General features: G+C 47.7%; 1 protein-coding gene across 3 annotated transcripts in view; it reads right to left on the bottom strand.

Annotated features, from left to right (window-relative positions):
• KCNAB1 (potassium voltage-gated channel subfamily A regulatory beta subunit 1) overlaps nt 1–21730 on the bottom strand; it is a 75919-nt gene that overhangs the window by 1539 nt on the left and 52650 nt on the right. For all 3 annotated transcript variants that reach the window (XM_064457863.1, XM_064457864.1, XM_064457865.1), the window contains exons 3-13: nt 18706–18743; nt 17148–17227; nt 16298–16342; nt 15041–15085; nt 14351–14394; nt 10537–10623; nt 5427–5512; nt 4182–4302; nt 3554–3648; nt 1897–2017; nt 614–702 (exon numbers count right to left, since the gene is read on the bottom strand). In XM_064457863.1, coding sequence (XP_064313933.1) covers nt 614–702; nt 1897–2017; nt 3554–3648; nt 4182–4302; nt 5427–5512; nt 10537–10623; nt 14351–14394; nt 15041–15085; nt 16298–16342; nt 17148–17227; nt 18706–18743 — 851 coding nt within the window. The remainder of the gene's footprint in view (nt 1–613; nt 703–1896; nt 2018–3553; nt 3649–4181; nt 4303–5426; nt 5513–10536; nt 10624–14350; nt 14395–15040; nt 15086–16297; nt 16343–17147; nt 17228–18705; nt 18744–21730) is intronic.

Genomic DNA, 21730 nt, shown 5'->3' with positions numbered 1-21730 from the left:
CTTCCATTAATGGTTTTCCCAAATTTAAATCTAGATTTTTATCAAATAATGATTCCTCTGGTTTTTTGTGTGACGGGTATTTAAACTTTCATCCAATACCTTTCTCCCTTAAAGGAAAAACTACCAAGGTATCTTTACCCTATGAGAGAATCACAGAAGCACTCCTAAACTTTATGTGCACAATATTATTTGGCTGCAGTGGAAAGCGAGCTGGTGGCAAGAACATCGGAAGCAGCTCTTATTGTGAAAAGCAACAGAATAATTAAGGTGGGCGCAAGTGACATGTGCCTTGTGGAAGACTTGGTGCAGACTATATCACACGTCCTGGAATCGGGTCACTTGCTTTTTCAGATACATTAAACCTGCCAATGCCACCTTCTTGTTGCTAGATACAGCTGTAACCACCACAAAGGAGGGTAAGTCATGGTGATGTTTGCCTAATTAATGTGCATAACTAGAACTGGAAGATGCGTGAAACAAAATACAAAGTATTAAAACTGTATTCAGAGAAGGAGGGCGCTAGTCTCAAGGAATGCTGGTGTTACCCCCAAAGGCAGCTGGGCAGTAGCTAGCCCCCCGCTTCTGTTGAGGTGCCACCACCACCTGCACTTGCCTGTATGGCTCCGAGGTTCTCTATCAGCTGCTCTGGGTTGGAAGATCCTAGAAGAACAGAGCTCACCCCCTCATTTCTCAGGCACCATGCTGGAAATAAAGTCACAAGATAGTCAGGAGCATAGGCTTTGTGATGCAACATTACTCCAGATCCTAATGTTTGTCAGAGCTTCCATCTCTATTTGAAAAATAACATTATTTTTCTCAACCTTCCCTTTACTCCTGTAGCACTACCAGGAAGAAGATGCTAGAGTCAGATTGGAAACCATAGAAGAGATCTTCCAGCGTCCCACCTGGCCCTGGTCCCTGTCTTAATTATGGGGTTTGGTTTGTCCTTGTCACGAATCACAAGGATTCACCTCTTGGCTGTTTAAGCCAGGGATCATTTTTCTAACAGATGTCCTGTTATTCAGCCTTTGCTCTTGGCAGTGCAAAGCTATTTATTTAAAAACAAAAACAAAACAAAAAAAAACCAAACAACAAAACCCAAAAAACAGAAAACCCCCACCACAAAACCACAACCCTCTCTTTAAAAAGTACCATTTTCCTGTGTCCGTCAGCCCAGCACGCCAAACTACTAGTGGCTTCTACCCAGGGAGGGACCGTTCAGAGAAACAGGCAGGTCAGGGTTGGACCTGCGTGGATCGCTCAAGACACGCTAGCCCTCTCGTCGATCAAAGCCTGGTGATGATGCTGGAAACAATCTTATTTTAAGTTTTAACTTTACTGCTCAAAAAAATAATGTTATTTTGTGTGAAGCTAACAGACCAGGGGTAACCTCAAAAGCAATACATGGCATTTTAATATCCTGCAGTGTGTTTTCTTTTGTTCTTTTATTAAATTTGCAATGCATTAGCCTTCTCCTAAAGAGGTGTTGCGTTGCCCACCTTCAGCCTTTCCATGTTTCTGGCATTTGTTCCATAACCTCTGACAGCAAATAATCATTTTAGTGTTTTAAATAATAAATAGATCTATAGATACAGGCAAAGACAAACCCATCCTCTGTCCTATTTGAAATACGCCACATCTTTTTCTGTGTTACCATTTACCTGACCATCAGTGATACTTCAGCAAATGGTGGGAGCAGTAACAGAGTACCTGTAGCTTTAGGGGTTTGTGCCAGGTTTCACCTGCACTCATCTCTCATCAATCCACAAAGCACAAACGTTCTGTCTGCCCCTCAGTGTTGCGCTTTGCACTACAAGGATGTGAGCTAGGCGATGCATTTGTGACAACAGCAAAGGACAAAAGTGCGGTGACATTCGCCCCTGTCCCATCACCTACCGACGGCCAGCTGAGGCAGCGTGCACCCGAGGCGCTCGGCGATGGGCGACAGGTCTTTCAGCTTCACCTGCTGCTTTCTGCCTTCCTCGCTTATGATTTTCTCTTTCAGCCACTGATAGCACTGGAGATGAATTACATTGCAATAAACCGTTAGCTTTTATCTTCCGCAATGGAAAGTTTAAGGCAATTATTAACAGCTCTTAAAAAGCCATATCCAATCCAGGAGGTGATTGAGGCTGAATAATACAATGCTTTGCTACCTGAAGCAATTATGACAGGACGAGGGTGTGTCCTGTGAGAGTCTACGTCTGTATCTCTCTGGCTTTATGCCACTGATGGACTCAGTCTAGAACCTGGAACCTCATCAGTTTTATTTTTGAACCACTGGATCCCATCGCAGAGTGGGAAAAAAAGTGAAATATTAGCCAACTTGAGAAGATTTTTGACATCCCACCCCCAAAAAACCATTAAGAACATCTGATCCTGTTCAGGCTTTCTTATTACTGTTGAAGATTAGAAAATTAATCGAAGCTGGGATTTCAGTTCTCCCTGCTCCAGACATGAAAATTGATTCTGCTTCACTGCTGTCAGTTTAATTTGGATCCCTCTCTGCCATGCTACCTTCTTAGCTAGCTTTTAGCAAATGTTAATAATGTATTTTATTTTGGAAGAAAATTCCAAATGCAATGAAATACCACATTTGAAAACGCTGCCCTTTGTAAGCAAGTCAGCGTAGACTGCGTCTTTCCTTTAAAAAGCACCAGGCTGAGCAAAAACCAGCACAGGGACGTACGTCACTCTGCTGGCACTTGTCAGGCGGAGTTGGCTTTTGCCCATCATCTGATACAGAGCCTCAAATACCATTTTGGTTGGTTTTTTTTCCCAAATCTGTGACATTTTAATGCTCTCCCATTTTTCAAACCATTAAATAATATGCCTGCCACAGGCACAATATGGGAGGAGACCCCATGACACCCAATAAAATCAGGATAATCGAGGGAGAAACCAAGCACTGTCAAGACACCACAATTCTAAACCTGTTAGAGAGGGATGCTGCTCTGCCCAGCAAAGGGCAGGACCACCGAGGACCCACAGGTTTCACAGGGTCCTGGGGGTCTGCCCTGCCTGGGGGCTCCCTGGAGGGATGCTGCGGGGCCAGGCTCCCCAGCCATGCACTCACTGCCTGGTAGGCTGGTGTCCAGGGAATGGTGGGGAGAAAAACAACATCCAAGTCGGTTTACCTGCTGCGCGTGGTTAAGAGGTTTTGAAGTCACAGCAAGTATTGATTAACATCAGCTGGGAGCATCAAGCACAACAGAAACCCTGGGCTTGTGCCTTCTTGTTGATGATGTCAGGACAATGTAAGGGTGGTGAGAGCATGCTTCTGCAGAGCCCCCCACAGAGCCTGGCTCCGGTCATGTGCTGCCCCACAGCACACTCACAGCCATCAGCTCACTGCGGTGGGGAACCCGAAGCATCTTTATAACCCAGATTCTCCTGCACTTTGGAGTGTGGTTGCCAGAGAAACCAAGCTGATCTATCAATACAGCAGCACACAAGCCAGCCTTCTCATGAGGAATCTGTTTTCCCTTTGTTATTTTCCTGCCCTCACAAAAATAGCAGGTCTACTTTTCTCAAACATGCAACAAAAAAATACCTTTAGGGCAGCCCTTGAGCTTTCAGGGACCCCGTTGCCGTATTTCCCTGAGATGATCCCACAGGCTAGAGGAGACCATGTCATTGCTCCGACCCCTGTAGAGAAAGCACAGAAGGAAACTTTAGGAGACTGGGAGAAATCAGAGTTGCACCAAAAAATCCTTGATGAATAGACTTTCAGTTAAAAAAATAAAAATTAAAATTGCTGCTTGTTTCTGTTGCCACTATCAGTGATGTTCAGTCGGTGTCTTCTGGGAAGATGCTGCTGGTGCCTTAAGGAAGACACCAACTAGCTTATTCATCAAAAACCTTATTGCAAGAGCCTCCAGCCCCATCCTGGCTCCTGCTGCAGCAAAGCACCTGAGCTCCTGCTTCTCAGCCCAGGTATCTCCTACACCCATGCTGCCATGAGTCCTCACAGAGTAAGAAGCAGCCATGGCAGTTAGCGTCTATTTCTATCACAGGCACAGTAAGCCAGTTCTTCTTTTAGGTCATTAGATAGATATTTGTCTGTCCCCTTTAGATCCAGGGGAGGAGAGAGCTGTTCCCATCTAGAGCCCCAGGTCAGCCTGCTCTGTATTTCTTTCTGCAAATGAAATAGCCAAAAGGCACAGCAGTCTCAGTCTTACCTATCTTATGATATAATTCTGGCAGCTGAACCTCCACTTTCTCTCTTTGGAAAAGGTGGTATTCAGCTTGTTCACACACAGGTGGTATCATGTTAAACTGCCTGGCTACGGAGTAGGCTTCCTGGAGAAAAATCAATACAAAAAATACTTTGTTACTTAAAAGCATCTTGTGGGACATAAGCTACCAGCCAACACTCCTTGTGTGTGCGGGAGCCAACAAACTCAAGTTTTGCTATCCCTTAGCAAGGCCACACACATCCCCGTGAATGCTGCCTGCAGGGGCAGAAGCACAGCCCCATCCCTGCCCGCGCTGCTTCCCTGCTGCCCCTGCCCCCGCCACAGCAGGGCACGTACCCTCCTCCTGCCCCCATCAGCCAAAGCTGCTTCAGCGCCAGCGCAGCGACAAGCCAAACAACTTCCCAGCTGGGGTGCTTGGTGCCGACCCTGCTTCGCGTGTTGTGATCCCATTGCAAAAAGCAGGGACCAGCAGGATGCTCCTGGCATCTCTTAGAACCATAGAATAGTTTGGGTTGGAAGGGACGTTTCAGGGTTAGTCCAAACTCCTGCAATGGCCAGGGACATCTTCAACTAGATCGGGTTGCTCAGAGCCCCATCCAACTTGGTCTTGAATGTTTCCAGGGAAGGGGCATCTACCACCTCTCTGGGCAGCAATAAATCCTTCTAACAAAGCATTAAGGATGAGCCATCAGGACGCTGGTTCCCCCAGTCTGGGGTTTTTCAGGTAAAGCCCGCTATGAGGTCCCTGTGGCTGAGCGGGGATCTTTCCCATCTGCACCTCTGGACACAACACGTGCAGAGCAGTGCTGCCCGTGGGAGCTTCTCCCCTGCGTGGGGACTGTTCCCACCACAGCAGCAGCTCCGACGGTCCTGTGGGTCATGGAGCTGCTGCCGGGAGCCATGTCTTAAATGGGGCATCAGTGGCCATAGGCACCAACATCAAACAGGCGCTTTACCAAAAGTCTTGAAGTCAGCCAAATAAAACCAAAATGAAACAAACCCCAATGAAATGAGCCAAGACACCCAAACCACTAGATCAGTCCATTGGGGTCATTCTGGAACAGGTTTTAAAATTATTTTAGGTGAAAAGATGCTGGATGGAGTAAAACACAAACATCCCCAGCCCAGACACATTTGAGTTTCAGCTCCCATCATGGCTTTTGGCAGACCCTACAGCCTGGAACCAGAATTACCAATTGTCAACGCTTTCCCCAAAATTGGCTTTACCATGATCTCCATAGCGCTCCAGCGTGACGTTCCCCAGTACATCGCCATGCCTTGATTTATTACATGCGTCATCGCTCGGACAATTTCTAAAGGAGGGAAAAAAGAAGTATGAGAACTGCACAGAGGCCAATTTTTCAGCACCAGATCCTCCTAAAGCCACTTATAAATGCCAAGTACGCCGACAAGCCTGAGCAGCTTTGCATTAAACACTGTCTCTGCTGTGTTCTCTTGCTCAAGCATGGATGAAAAAGCATTGACAGTGCAAATGTAAAGAATTTTATCCTGCAGTTGGTTAAAAACTGCTTTTAACTACTGGTTATTACCTATCACTGCCTTATGATAGTATTTATTTTAAAATTTGACACAAGAGGGCAGCACAGGTGAAAAATACACTAAAAAATTTATTTTAAAATTTCTTTACTAAAATCATATATTAGGTCCTGCTTCTTTTTACTAGGAATATTAGGATGCTGGGAATAAAACTGCAAAACTGGATAATTGAACCCTGCTCTGCCAAAGGCTCCACCGCCCGTGGGAGGAGCAGGCAGCGCCTCTGCAAAACCCTGGCGCAGCTCCTTAGCACAGAAGTCCCATGGTCCTCGTTTTCCTTTGGGAAGATGGAAGCCGGCAAGGCTACATACACCAGGACAAGATCTTTAGTTTCCACCTGTCAGACCTCGGCTGAGCAGCCCCACCTTCTGAGGGGACCTGGGAGAAAACCCATCATAAACTTCAGTTTGCAAGAAAAGGAGAAAAAAGTTGTCTATGCCTCGTGGTTGCCTAGGAGGTTACGGAGCCTGGTAGGATACCTTGCTAATGCTGTGAGGAACATAGCCCCTGCTTACAGTTTGCAACTTATTTTTAAGCCTGCCTTCGCCCTGGGAGCAGCCTGCTGGGTACACAGCATTGCGGGGCGCCCAGGCAGTGCCCATCGCATCGGTGCTGCAAGAAGAGCTGGGGACCGAGGGGGGTCCCCAGGGCGGGAGGGTCTGGGGACTGGTGGGGTTAGCAGCCTGGGAGACAGTCCTCAAAGCAAACATGAGAGCATAAATCATTGCCCTGGCTGCAGTAATAAATTAATATTTCTTTACTGAGCTGCAGCACTCCCTGCTCATTGGAGCCGAGCAGCGGCTGCCAGGATGCTGGCACCACACCGGCCGCTAACAGCTCATCATTTAAACAGTCAAAAATGGGCTAAACTCACTCCAAGAAGCAGAAGAAAGTAGTACTTAGTTTCCACTCCCAGTGCTGCACAGGGCACCTCGCAGTCAGCAGGAGCTGCTGTATCCCAGCGTGCTCTTCCCTTGGGAAAGCGGCAAGGAACTGATAGTCCACACCTACACCATGAATTTCTGACCCATCAAACCATGGTGAAACAACTGTGGTTGGATGCGGGGCTGCGCGGAGAAGCCCTGTGTGTTTATTACATCCCTTGGCATGTCTGCTGTTGCTTGGACAATCACTCCGGGCATCGCTGTCTCAAGATCAAGATGAGCTGCCTTTGATATCATGAGGATTCTTGTCCTATTTACGGAAAGGAAAAAAAGGAGCTTGGCAGAGGGGAGATTACACTGCCAATCTTGACGTTATTGTGAGATCTCTTCTGCAGGCAGCGACAAGCAGCTAAAGATGATGAAGTCTCCATTTATAACCTCAGAGAGCTGTACAACAGACACTGTGCCTCTTGTGCTGGGCTTCTGCCTTCCCACTGAAAAGGAAGATTTCCTCTTCAGGGAAGTGTTGGCTTGACGAGTTTTTTCCCTGATGAAGAGTAGAGTTCAAATGCCAGATACTGGGGTTTTGGTTTCGGGTTTTTTTGGGTTTTTTTTTCTTCTTCATTTTGGCCAAGCCACACTGTTCTCTATTTCTAAGAATTTTATTCTTGGGCATGTACGCACCCAACAAAATGCCCTGTTGTCAAGCAGCTACCCTACTACCCACAGGCATGCTGTGTGCGATGGGCAGCTGCACAGCAATCCCTCCCTCCTCGGCAGTGCTGGCTTCTCACCGGGTTGAGTTTTCTATTTTTGCCGTGCTACTGTTGAGGAATTCTGATAAGCATTTCATCATATGCCTCTTACACATTTCAGTCCATAGTTGTTTGCATTTCTCCCACATCTACTCCTTTCAAGAAAAACTGAAGTCAACTCAGAAAAAAAAAAAAAAAAAAATATTCTTGTTTACCAGAGACTGCTCCCATGGGTATGGCAACGGGATGGTTTGTGAAGAGCACTTGCCTGGACCGCTCAGTCTGCCAGCTGGATGGCAGAAATTATATCGCTTAAGAAGGGGAATTTTTTTTTAAACATAAATGAATGTTTCGAAACCTGGGAAACAGCCTCCAGCCACATAATAATAATAATAATAATAATTTTGAAGTAGCTTGAAGTTCCCTGATAGGAAACATATCACCTTCCCCACCTGCTTGCCTGGCTGGGGGCTGGCCGTGCAGCGGGTGTCTGGTCCCCCGGCACAGTGACAATGGGGGGGGACTCACCAGGGGACCCCAGGGACCCTCTTTCCCCGCAGCCAAAGCTGCCCTGCTCACCTGCTGGAAAAGCCACTTGGGATGAAAAAAAGCATCTGCACAGCTGGGGGATCAGATCTCCATCCCGACTAATGAGGCATGAACTGGCAGAAATTCAGGAGAAGCACAGATCCCTCCCATCACCCATCTCCTGAGGTCCCTGTTCGGGGGGACCGTGTGATAGTAGAGCCACCCCGGCACCAGAGGCAGGATCACCCCATGGGTGGCCGACCCCAGCAAGGACAGCCCCTCATCCTGCCTGCCCCGGCAGAGCTGACATGGGGTCGGGGGTGAGAAGGGACACCGCTGCCCTGGCCAGGGACACGCCAGACCTGACTGCAGGGTTACGCAAAGAGCTTTGCACGGGGTGCTCATCTCCAGATGTTCCTTGAAGCTGATATTGCATTGCTTTTATGATTAAAAGCTTTTTAATTTGCTCTGAGACTTTTGAGAAAGGTAAATATGGTCAGATTCTTAGATTAAGCAAGATTTGCCTGCCGCTTTAGGGACCAGACTCACCTACATTAAAGAAATCTCTATTAAACTCTCATCTCTTCTTATTAGATCTCGTTTATCCACGCCTCCTAAGGCAGCCTGAGCTGGGCCGTGACCAGCCTGAGGGAGCGGGAAGCAATTCTGCTCTGGCTAGAGTGGACCAGATGAGTGTTTCTAAATTGCTGACCGTTGCTTGCTGATGCCCACAGACACACACGAGAGCAGACGGATGAACCCGAGTGCTAACAGAGAAACCTCATCTGCCTGCACGCAGCAAGTGAAGAAAAGAAAATGAACATTCAAAGTTTATCCTTTGATTTATTCCATTGTACCTTACAGCATACAACCACACTGTTTGCCTGAGCAGGACCCTCACACGCTGGCACGAGTAGCACAAGCAGAGAACGTTTTGAGGTTACCTACAAATTGCTCTCCATCAGGAGCAGCTATTTGCTCATGGGAAAAGCACAGGCGTGTCAGGAGACAGAGCTGGGATTGTATGTCTTGTGGAGGTAGCTGAGCACTTATTGGGCATGCCAGATAGTGCAGAACCGACAGATGGTTCAACAGATGCTCTGGGATAGAAGTGGCTTAGTAGGTGAACCATAAAAAAAGCACGAAGTACATAGAAAGAATCAACGCCACACCATTCATAACAAAAATGTCCCTTTTTTCACCCTGCTCAAAATCTCACTAAGCACCACGGTTTATACCTTATTGCTGAGCTCCAGCACCGCTAGCAGTGTCTGTAGCATCTTAGAAGCTGTAAATGCCTGAAATCAGATGTGCTGCGCGGGCATGGGAAATAGATTCTGCGCTGCCTCATTAGATGACAACTGACTGAGCAGAGAGGTCGTTTCTGCCTCCAAGATACAACATGTCATGTTCCTTGACCTCATCGGCTACTACAAAATCTGCACTGGTCTCAAAATTGCAGGCCAGTTCCCTGAATCCGTAGCTGCTGGCACGGGTTGGCTGGGGCAGCAGTCCTGCCATTCACCCACGGTTCATGCCGGGTCACACAGCCCTGCATTTGTTAAGAAAATAGGCGTCACGACCGCTGAAAGTCAAGCCAGGAGGTTCGGAGGGGCCTGTCAAGCTCCAGGTTTGTTTGATTTACATGTACTCATCCATGACAGATTCGGCAGCCTGCAAGTCTTTCTTCTTGCTATTTTTTATTTAGCTGTGAAGCTAATCTTCTGCTACAGTGTGAATGGTTGTGTTAACTCTGATGGGAGAAGAGAAGGAATGGGAACTGGTGCCCATTAAATAGGACACTGACCCCGAAACATATTGACGAAGGTTGCTGGGTAACTGGGCTATATGATCATGTACCACACATGAATATATACTTATCAGCAATGAAGCATAATTAAAGTGCACCGGTATTGTGCCCCACGAGGACGGAGGGATGGGCGGCTGCGGCATCGAGGCTGAGCCCAGCCATGGGCAGAGCATCGCTGCTCTCCATGCTTGGGGGGGGTCCCACTGTGCCGCAGGGGCCATGTCCTCACACAGCCCCTCAGCCGAGCCCGCCGAAGACGCTACATCTCAGCTTGTGCTGCTCGTGCACTTGGAGAAACGAACCCTAAGTTTGGTGGTTATTTCTTGTTTCTGACCATGTGTTGGAATGCACCCCTGGTTTTAGCACTGGGAGAAGCACTCACTATGGGCAGCCCAGGGGACGTGGACAAGGATGGGGATGGCAGTGCTGGCACGCTCCCCTCTCTAGAGCTCACTGCACCAGGGGTAGGGACATACAGGTTTCATTTGACACAAAGACCTGCCTTAAATGCAAACATATATTCACTTTATCTGGAGGAATCAGGAAAAGGAAATAAAGAAACAATGTTAAAGCCATCACAGGGGCATAAAGGAAACTTCAATTTCCTTTCGAGAGATACAAATTCATTTCACTGAACTGTAAATATATAGGGCTCCAGAATGTCACAAATGAGGTATTTCATATTTAAGATGTGCCACCTGAATATTTTTTTTAAAATTGTTTTTCATTTCCTACCACCACCGGTCTAGGCCTGTAAGCCAGGATCAGTCACTTTAAAACCTTTAAATCAAGCTTCCACTAACCTTCCATGGGGGTATTATTGTCTGGCCGGTTTGCGAAGACGACATCCACGTACTCCAGCTGCAGCCTCTGGAGAGAAGCCTTTAGCCCTGGAAACAGCAAAGCAGAGACAAGAACCTGCGTGGTCAGAGAGAGGCAGGAGTGCGGCAATGCAGAGCTGACAGGTACAAAACCACATTAGGAAAAAGAGTGCTCATTATATTTGTATACGTACCTACTATACATACACACAACGGTGTAGCTTATGAGAAGGCTACTGCATAATGTTGGCCCATGTCTTTGCAGCCATATTAAGAAAACACCAGTTTGGCCACATGCAGAGTTTCCCCTCTTCCACAAGAATTTCTTTTATTTTTTAATTAGGCTGAAATTTGGTTTGGAACAGACACCGGTTACCAAGCATGTCCATGGCCAGCCTGGCAGCAGGCAGCTGCCAGGGACCGATTTCAGAGCTCCACTTCTGTTCAGAGTTAATTTAATCTAAATCACATCACAGAGCCTTTCTACGCATCCCAGGGCTCATCATGTTGGTCCTGTCCCACCTAATGAAGCCCTGCCCCAGGGGGGCCTTCCAGAAACGCAAGCCTGGACGGAAGGATGGCGGCACTCAATTAGAGATGTTATGATGAGCAGATAAAACACCACAGAGGGATTTACCCTCTCTGCAGGGTAAGCAAGCTGTGCCCACCAATGCATTGTGTGGGGCAGGAAGAGTTTTGCAGAGCAAGACAAGGCACATTTTGCAGCTACTGTTCAGGACTGCCCAGGCTTCAACAGCTTCTCCATGAGGACCTGATGGGAAATGGCATCAAAACCTACATATATATATGTATAGCCCACATATATATATATATGTGCATGAGAGAGAGAGAGGAGAGGATTTTTAACACTTATTTTCTATGAATCTTCCCAGGAACAAAATGTTTTTACGAATGTTCATGAAGAATGATCCAAAATAGAGCAGTCGGAAAATGTTCTCTGAATTTTGGGATGAAAAAAATGGCCACTTTTGCCAAATGTATTTATAGAAAATAGCTAACATTGACCTTAACGTTATTTGCTGTGTTTTCCACAAGGTTATTTCAACTGCTGCCAGTATTTTTCTATCACTTCACGAAGGAGCGCTACAAGAAATGGCAAACGGATGGGTTTGGACTGCCTGTGATGTGGCTGCAACTTCCTTGAGCACCTCTGGGTCTAGTGGCATCAGCAGCTGGGACACCGCCTCGTGGAGGGGTTATTCAAATGAAAGTTCAATAAAATGTTGCTAAAAAACTTTCTCCAGCATTACCTTAATATAAAAGTCATATCCTAATGTAGCTGAATTCCGTGAATACTAAATGATGAAAACTTTCCAGGGCAATCCCAGGCGTATGAGCTGGCTAGTATGAGCCAAACCGACCATGCTCTGGTGATGCTCCTTAGCTCTGCAAAATAGTTCCTCTGAGATGGAGGATGACCAGATCTGCACTGAGGGAGGAGGCTGCTCTGCTCACCCAGTTTGCTGCTGTCCACTTTCATCCCACCTCACCTGCTTGGGACAGTATTTGCCAGGCTGTGGTGGCAGTGACATCCCAGGCGAGGGGTAGATAATGTAAATATAGTAATAATATTTTCCACATAATCTATGTTATAATGTATACAGAACAAATCCTGGCTGTTGAAAGTTGTGACAAATGGGCCATTGCAGATTCTGGTGATAAAATGTGCGAACAGCCAAATGCAAGTTAAAGCCGCCATTGCTGGCAAGACAAACCTAATTTTTTGCAGACGGATGCTACCTCCTGATAAGCAAAGATCAAAGCATACCTCCTGCAGTGTGAACTGTGAACAGGCTGGTCCCCCCGCGCCATCAAACTACCGACACCACGGCACACTAGTAATATAGATGAGCCTGAATTCTTCTTTTCTAATTTGTCTTGGCGGCAAACATTAACTTAACCAACCACCACTGTAAACAATTAGGGTTTATCTCATAAATCAAAGAGGATACTAATTACCCCAGCATACACAGTGCAATAAGGAGAATCACTTTTCATTGCTGCAGCCATTGTGGTGTGTTGGTTTACAGAGGGTGCTGCTCCCCTGGGGCTTCGGCCTGGATTACCCAGGCTAGCGTTGGCATCATCCAGCAAGGAGCAGCCGCTCCCTGGGGAGCAGCACAGCCCGCTGCCCTGGGCTCCCCCTAGGGCTTAGGCACAAACCATATAATTTCCTAGTAACTCAGAGAACTCATTTTTGGCACAACCTTCTGTGACAGTAGACAGAAGTGGGTCAAACAGCAACAAGAGACAGGCGGTGCAAATCCCTCTGCAGAGATCTGAAGCACAGGTACCAAGCCTGATGCTCCTCTTCTGTCCTGGAGGCTTCCCAGTGCCCCGAGGAACCACCCCTCCCACCCCCCCACCAGCTCCCTTCCACGGCTTTATGCAGCTTTTCTCCGAACCTATGCTATTTTTACTCAGGATTTATGTAGAAGCCAGACCCAGGCCCCCAAGTCTCTGGCTGCTTTTCTGTGCCTGGGACCCGCTTGTGATCTGCACAGGGTGGGGGGCTGTCAGCCCCAGGGTACTCCTGGGGGGTTTTTGTGGACTGCTCCAGCCCGTCAGGAGCCAGCCCAGGCAGGGACCTCTCGCTGGGACAAGGTCATGGCTGACACTGCTGATCCTTAATACAACAGAAGTGTGACTTTTTAGGGGTGCTGCTCTGTTTGTGTCCTGCATGTAAAGCCCTGTACAAGTTATAATTATGCCTGTGGTTGCTGTGCATGGGTGGCTGACCCGACACCCAACAGCCCTCTGGGAAGAGCCAGATCGGGTGAAACACACTTGTCCATGTAGAAAAATGTATGTGCTCTCACTCCCTCTCCAACAATAATGTACCCGAAACAACAAAAAAAGCAGTCAGAAGGAAGATGAAGAGCATGAGTTAGACTCAGCAAAGACCTGGGTGAATAAATCCTGATGGATGAGTAAGGTTGTACATAAGGCAATGGCATCACTCAGCGGGATGTGGGACTGCATGCAAGGAGCCGGCCGAGGGAACGTACACAAAAACTGAGCACCTGCGAGGAAGCAGCACTGAGAGCAAACCACAGCCTTTCCCAGCCGGCTGCTTGGCCGATGGGACCTGGCAGCCCTCCAGAGGCTATTTCTGTCGGCTGACATCATGCCCTGCATCCTCATCCGTCCCTGCTCTGCCAAGGGAGCCCACACGCCCACGGCCACGTCTGCTGACCACGCACTGCCGCCGACCACCCCGGGCCCTCCAGGAAAGAGCTGGGGGGTGTCAGCAGGGCAGCTCCGGACCCACTGAGCCTCCCTGCCTCCTGTCGTCTCACAGCAGCTGGGATCGGGGCCATTCTTGAGGACAGTGGTGCAAAGCTGCCAGGAACCCACGCGAGGCAGTGAGCGATGAAACCCTGTGTGTGGCAAACCCCACTTGCCGCAGATAAGCGATAAATCTGCAAGCGACACACACAGAGCCGGCCAAGGACAGCACGCTTGCTTTTTATAGCAAAAACCCAAAAGGTTATTGCTGCATAGAGGTGTGCTAGAGAAGGCTTTTTGTGTGCAATGCATTTGCTGACCCTTTTTGAGAAAAGCCAGAATAATCCTTCAGTGCATTGTGGGCCCTTCACAGCCACGCTTGGGAACTGCCCCACACAGGGCTGGTGTGGAAGAGCAGCCAGCGCCAGGGTCAAGCAGAGCTGGCTCATGGGAGAGCACTCGCCCTGGGGTCCGGCTGGTTGCACCCCACTGAGCCCATGCCAGGGCACTCAGGCCCAGCCAGACCCCTGCCCCACGCGACACATACCTTCGATGATGTGTTTTCTTGAAAGCCCTCTTTCCGTTTCAGCTCTGCAAAGGAAAAACAGGTAGACTGCTGTCAGAGATCTGAGGTGCTAAGAATCAGGGAGTGCTGATTTTTTATTCTGGTTTAAACACCCCAAAAATGAAGTTACAACTCATACAACAGAGAGATCCTGAAACTCATTTGGGTTCCCAGTCTCAAAGACAACAGCATCTAGGAAGAGTAATACCACTGTTAATTTAACATGGTAACAGCCCTGCTGTGGATATTGCCTGACTGTAAAGCTACTGTCCGACTTTTCTAAGCGGAGGGATGAGGATGCCGGCAGGGCAGCAGGGGCTGCTGGGGCCAGGCAGCGCAGGGATGGGGCTGTGCCCCGGCCAACCGCCCAGCACTGAGGCTTCATTGACATCATCTGTGATTTTGGAAGCAAGGCAGCCTTCACTCTGCTGCTTGAGCCTTCCGGAGCTACAGCCCTGCTCGGGGCAGGAGCACACCCGTCACAGCACCCCGGCCTCTGCTGGGGGCTGCTGCCTCTGCCAAGCTCCAACTCCAACTTGGCAAAATGAGGAGAAAGAAAATGAAGGCATCAAACCACCCCTCCAAGGTGCCGTTCATCTCTGCCCGGCTGTACGGCTGTAAAAGGGAAAAGCACCAACGGCAAACACCATTACAGGTAACTGTGAGACTTACTTTCCACCCCAGTACAGTTTTGTTGTTATGACCAGACTGGACCTCCTGCAAACAGCACAGAAAAATTATTATTGTTAAAAAAGCTTATAAGACAAGTAACCAGGCAGGATGCTGCCCATGGACAAGCAGCAGTACTCTGGCTTCCTGCAGCAGTGGCTGTGCGCGGTTTCACAGCCCTGGGCTCAGAGCAGGTGTTCACACATCACTATAATCCTTTTTACAACTGGCCACTTCTCCTCCCACGCTCAGGTCTGCTGCAGGCAGGGAGTGACCATAGGCTGGTGTCTGGAAACTGAAGCTAATTCAAGTGAAGTGACCAAAAAAGGATATGTTTTTAATTATGGAGTAAGCAATCTCCAGAGCCCTTAACTAAGGGCTGCAGCGCTATTCCCTCCTGGTATCCAAGTCCAGTGCTTCTCATTATCATGCAGTATTCCCAGAGTTATTAAAACTCCAAGAGTGATACATTCACTGAATTAATCTATGAATTCCCATGTGATATTAAATCAAAGATTTGTCATTTGCAAACTACCTTGCTGCTTAACTGTACATGTATAACACAAAATTTTTTCCAGGTTTTGCTAGACTAATTTTTTTTTGCTTTCACAGTATCCAGAATATTTCTTACTGAATTATCATCCCCCTAGACAGGGGATACTGATTTTGGAGAGAGCACCACTAGGACCCTCTCTTCAACTGAAGGCTGAATATGACACACACAGCAGGTCTTCAAAGATTATGTAAATGCTCTTAAAACTACACAGCATATGCTAATGTGCATCATTTAAATTAGGTATCATCTCCTACTATGCTACCCAAGATGAAGGCCCATCACAGCTTTGCATTCCTAATGCACAGTCTTATGTACACAGATAAGGATGCTGACACACAAATAATCCGTCTCAATATACCATGCATGGAAAAGATGATGGATCTGCTCAGAAGTTTTGCTAACTGTGCTGTGCACAGAGGCAATGGTTTCACGCAAGAGTTGGGCAGCTCCTCAGGCTGATGATCACAGCCTCATGAAGTCGGTGCACTCTCAGAAAGACAGGAGAGCACTTTTATCTGGTACTTGAAAGGTCTGACTGCTGCAGTAGCCCTGGCTGGTGACTCTGTGCACGGCCCTTGCAAGCTCCTGCTCCTGGGCCAGAATCACCTAATATGGATAATTTAAAAAAATCAGAAGGATTCTCATATGCCCAAGGGTCCCACTCATCTGCGGGTGGCAGGCAGCGCCGTCCGTCAGTACAGTACCTCCAGCCCTTCTTCTTCAGGATGTTCCCCAGGATGACCTCAGCCCTGCGCAGGAGGGAGAGAGCCCCGCGTGAGGGGAGGCAGGAGGATGCTCAGCACCAGGTACACCATCGCAGCTGCCATCTGCCCCGACTCCCCTGGACGATACCACCGGGACAGCAGCCTGCAGAGCGGCTCTCGGCTGTGCAGCTCTCCCCTCCCCTCCCCAGGCAATGGTGACCCAGCACTGGCTGGGATGGGTCCCCTCCATAGGTACAAAGCACCTTGTCCACCCACTCCCGCAGGGACGGACCTGCACTCCCGTGCCTTACATCTGCTTGAACCTGCTCTGGGAAGGCAGAGCCACTTCATCCCCACACCAGGGACATGATGTCCCAGCCCGCCTTTTACACTAAATACAAAGCCATATAAATCAGCCAAAGTCAAATATATTATGGATGGATATATTTTTTTCCCCAATCCCACAGCAACACTAAGAGCATTAGCTCTGCTGCAGCCACAGCAGTTCCCTGCACCAGCAGCTGCGCTTGGGAGCTGTCACTGGCACAGGCCATTCATCACCATTAAGATGCACACTGACTTTCCATTTATTCAGGACATTTTTCCCCCTGTGCCAACAGCAAGTGGCACAAGTGATACATTTCAGGCTTCAGCTGGGTACAAGGGGGTTTGGGTTTGATTTTTTTTTAAAAGTATTCAAAAAATAAAGGTTTTCCTGTGCCCCCTCAGAAAGAAGGGGGATTCCCAAGCACCACCAGAGCCCTATCCATCGTGAGTGACTGTGACACAGGGAGGAGCAGAGGCAGGCAGAGGGGCCCCAGGAAAGTGGAGCAGGATGCTGGGCACTCACTTGCCCGCCGCGTACACCTCAGCCGTGTCGAACAGGTTGACACCGCTCTCGTAGGCAATGGTCATCAGCTGCTCAGCCACCTTGGGGAAGCAGAGACAGAGAGGTGAGGGGTAGCAGGCACCATCCTGAGCAGCTAGCAGCTCCTCCCGCACTGGGAAAAGACCCCAAAGGGGCTTCAGTGGGGCTGGGAGGGCTGTTAGCATCCCCTGCCCAGGGAGCGAGACCCTTTGGCAGGGTCACCCAGGGGTTTATGCACAGGCACAAACAGCACCAAAACATGGATTGACATCAACTTCCCTTTAACTCATCCTGAGAGGAATTAATCTCTTCTCCTAGGAAAGTGTCCTGGGCTTTCTAATAGGAAAGCAGCCAAGAATTTAATAGGGTTATAGAAGATACTCTGCAAATCTGTGGAGTTTAATAAAGAAAGGATATTTCCACGGTAAGATAGTAATTTTATTTTTTTTTTTGGCTACCCAACAGGCTGTCCTGCAGTACATCAGCAGACTTCATGAGGTATTTAAACAGCTGAAGGTCATTTCATGTGATTCCCATTAGAGCCCTGAGAGTCCCGCTGCTCCCAGGGGGGCATTCTGCTCCCAGAGGGGGCTGGCAGCTCTGGGGGGCCGTGTGCTGGCCAAGGTGCCCCTGCATGGCCAACGTCCTTAGAGTGGGCATCCCCCAAGGACGGGGCTGCATTTAAGTCCTATTTTTCTATGTACAAACACTTTGCATTGACTTATTCTAAACAAGAAGGGCAGGAGAGCCAGGGAGCAAATTCATAATCAAAACAAGTCATCTCACTTTAGCCCGCAATGCTAAGAAACAGACATGAACTCAGTCATCCATTGTCAGCAGAACAAATATCACCAAAGATCAAGTGACTTAAGGAGCAAAAAGCCTTTGAATTCAGTCTCCTGGGCCATTTTCCTTCTGCAAAAGTTATTTTGAGGTTTCTGCCACAGTACTAGAGGGAAGGCCGCTGGGAGGTTGCTCTCCTTTTGATGGCTAGCATCCGCAGCATACCTGAGGCGGAGGGAAACCCACGTGCTGCCCAGCACTCGGGAGGATTATTAACTGAGATTAAGAGCCATCTGGTATGGGCAAGAGTGCGTAGGAAACCCAAGCTCATTTTCATTTGTTTCATCCTATTATGTAAAAAATAAATCATCCAGCAGCTCCTTGTAAGCAGAGCCCTTGCCTGTATTTATGACTGCTGCTGATCACATACATGATGCAAAAATAGTTTCCAATTTCTGCTCCAGGAACGGTGCCACTGCCAACAGGAAGGACAGAAATATTGCTCCAAACACCACAGAAAAGAAGATTGCTTTAAGGGATAGATGGGCTTTTCTATTAAAATTGATCTCTGAAAATGTCAGATTCATTAAGGTTTTTTTGTAGCAGAAGCGCAAACCGTGTATTGCTTTGCATAGTAACTCTGCCATTTCCTCGTACAGAAACAGGCTCCTCTGATTTCGGTAGCTATGGTTTCATTTTAAAATATCTCATATTGGTTTTTACTTCAAGCACTATACTTAAACCAAACATTACTTACCTCGTCTGAGATTTGACCTCCAAAAGTGACCCATGTCCCTAGAAAGAACAAAATAATCTGTTACTACAAGAGGTTTTTCCTGACAAAAATTCACTCTACCAAAATTCAGCCTCCTTGGGATTAAACAGGTTTAAAATGGGGTTAACTGGCTCAGAAGCTGCTGTGTCCCTGAGCGAGCGGACCGGGGCAGGTGCTGGAGCCCCCTCTCCCAGCGGGGACCGTGGGGCTGGGGGCAGGTGCACAGACCTGAGACCGGCACACGAACCTGCTCAGGGAAGCACCAGTAAGTTCCTGTGCTGCCAAAATACAGTTTTATTGAAATCTGAACTCTTTGCAAAACAGACTTCATTTTCCAAAGCTTCAATTTGACAAATTGGAATAAATTTATGATGCTGCCGAAACATGTCATTTGGGGAATGAAGCTCTTCCTAAGTTTGTGCTTCAACATTTAGCAACATACAGGTCAAAATTAGAAAAAAAAAAAGTAGAAGTATTTCTATTGACGTGAAGTTTTAAAAACCAATCGAAAGTGACTTTTCCCAGGAACTTTTCCATAAAGCCAATGTCTGATACCAGCACCAGCAGTTTAGACTCAGCAGCAGCCTCTGGTCTATTATTAGGAAAGCCTTGGGGCATTATTTCTTTATGACCACTGCTTCAAAACAAAAAAGGTCCTGCAGTAGAAACAGTGTGTGGATTTAACTGGATAATCCTAAGATATAGGAATGTTATTTCATATATATATTTTATATGTATATATATTACGAATACATATTTCCTAAGCTACTGGAAGAAGGAGATTGCAGCGAGCTGGGGAAGCCCCAGGTCCCATGTGGGCCACTGATCAGACAGCACATACTCACTCTGGCAGACATCTCTCCTGCCCTACTTATCTGACCTTACAAAACACCCCATGGAAAGAGATGCTGAGACACAAAAGAGGAGCCTGTGACATTGCCTTTGCCTTTTGCCAGCTTGTCACGACGTGATTTGATCTACAGCACAAGTTTCCCCCGCGCTTTTCAAGACCTACACACCAGCTACGTATAAAATTACGTGTTACTCATTTAATGGGTGCGTCAAAGCTCACGTGGCTCACACAAAATCCTCCAGAATTTAAAATTCTTCCTTATATTGTCCTTCCATAAAGACAGCAGAGGGGTTCAGGCTCTGAGCTGGAAAATTCAGTGCATTTTGGGCAAGACAGAGGAGAGATCGCCGTGCCAAGGAGGGGTCAGGCTCTGATGCTGCTAAAGGGATAAAAATTAAGTGCTCCCTGCTTGCCTGCTTGCACTTGCCAAGGGCCTGGTGCAATGGATACGTAAGCGCTCCCACATGTTCATTAAAAATGTATTGCTTAGCTCATTGCTCACAGCGAGCGTGGAAGATGAACCTTGAGCAGGAGTCAGAAAGCAAAGAGTGTGCCTACTGCTAATGCCTGAGCTGCTTTGATCAGTCCCTGGTTAAAAACAAACCAAGAAGAGTCGGCTATATTAGGAGAATCTTGCTCTTTCCCTCAGAAAAGGTTAATTAGAATTTTTTTTTATACATCACGTTCCTTCAAGTACAAATAAAGTTATTTTTAAAGATATGTGTTTACTGTGTATTTAAACTGAAACTCTTGATTTCCTGCAGAGTCGCCCGAGCTCTGGAAAAATCAAGTTTTCGCAGATCAGAAATGCATAACACAGCTAATGCTACCAAAATAAAAAATGGGCAAAGAACACACATACTTCTAACTAATTTTGCATTTACTTCTGCTCTCTACAAGGGCAATAATCGGGCGACAGCAGCACGCGCTGAGCCCAAAGGCCCCGCAGCGGGCAGCCACCCCTGCCTGCCCCTGCTACGCCTTGCTGGTTATAGACCTGAGGACAGGTACTTTCTCTTGTGGTTGGAGTACAATGCGCTGGTCCTGCACAGTAAAGATAAAAATAGGTTTCAATTTATCATTAAGCTTCTTTATGCAGATGAAAATATCCAAATGAAGCCTGATTTCCATGCTAAAGCTTCAGAAGTGTTATTTTTATAAGAATATATTAAAATGCATTTCTACGGAAAAAAATGGGTTGAGACTGTTTACCCCAAAGTGTTGTGGTTTTTTTTGCTTAATATGCATACAGGTCCCCAGCACAGGTGAGAAGAAAAGGAATTATTTATGCAGTTTGTGGATTACACATCCTCTCTCGAAATCAGGTGACTACGACCTTAAAACACAAACCGTGCCCCACCGAGCAGCAAAGCATACGGAGGGGCGAAATGCTCAAGTGTTTGGGCACATGGAAAGCAGCCCGAGGGCTGGCAATGGCACTTGTAAGAACAACGAGCACTTTATCTCTTTAAATATAAGTAATTAATATATGCAGTACTGGGTATACCTGCCCTGAATCTGCCTGTCTCCTCCCTGGGCTCCCAGACCCCAGTGGGGGGGGACCCAAGGGTCCTGAGGTCCCCGAACAGCAAGCATCATGGGGACCATACAGGTGGGGGATCCTTGGAGTATTTTTTTCTTTGCTTGATCATTGCAAAAAAAACACCCAGAGAGGTGAGTTTTTGCTCAGCAAGGTGACCTCCAAAGTGTCAGATGCAATGGGAAAGTGAGATGTGCTGTTAGGGTCCCAGCAGGGAAGGCAGCGCATGAATCCCCCTCCTGCGACCACCCCCGGGCAGTCGGTGTGGGTGGTCGTGGGCACCCACCCCCAAAGCAGCCGGGCAGCTGCCAGGGCTGCGGCACAGCACAGTGCCTGCTGCTCAACTCTGAATAAAAAAAAAAATCACTCCAGAAAGCGCAAGGCGCACTTGGCATTTCAAACAACGACTGAGGATGATTCACAACCTCAGCCAACAGGAGTATTTTGGAAGAAAAATATACTAGAGAAAGATACTTCAAGATACTTTTTTAAATCATTACTTTTCCCCTTCCCAAGTCATCGTCTTTTTCTTATCTGTCCTAATTCGCTGCTTATAAATGCATCCCCCCCCCACGACTCAGCCTGGCAGTGGCAGATAGACCTCCCACTCCTGC

This window comes from Phalacrocorax carbo, chromosome 7 (assembly GCF_963921805.1).
Source record: "Phalacrocorax carbo chromosome 7, bPhaCar2.1, whole genome shotgun sequence".
Taxonomy (NCBI): domain Eukaryota; kingdom Metazoa; phylum Chordata; class Aves; order Suliformes; family Phalacrocoracidae; genus Phalacrocorax; species Phalacrocorax carbo.
This window is presented reverse-complemented; position numbering and strand designations above follow the sequence as displayed.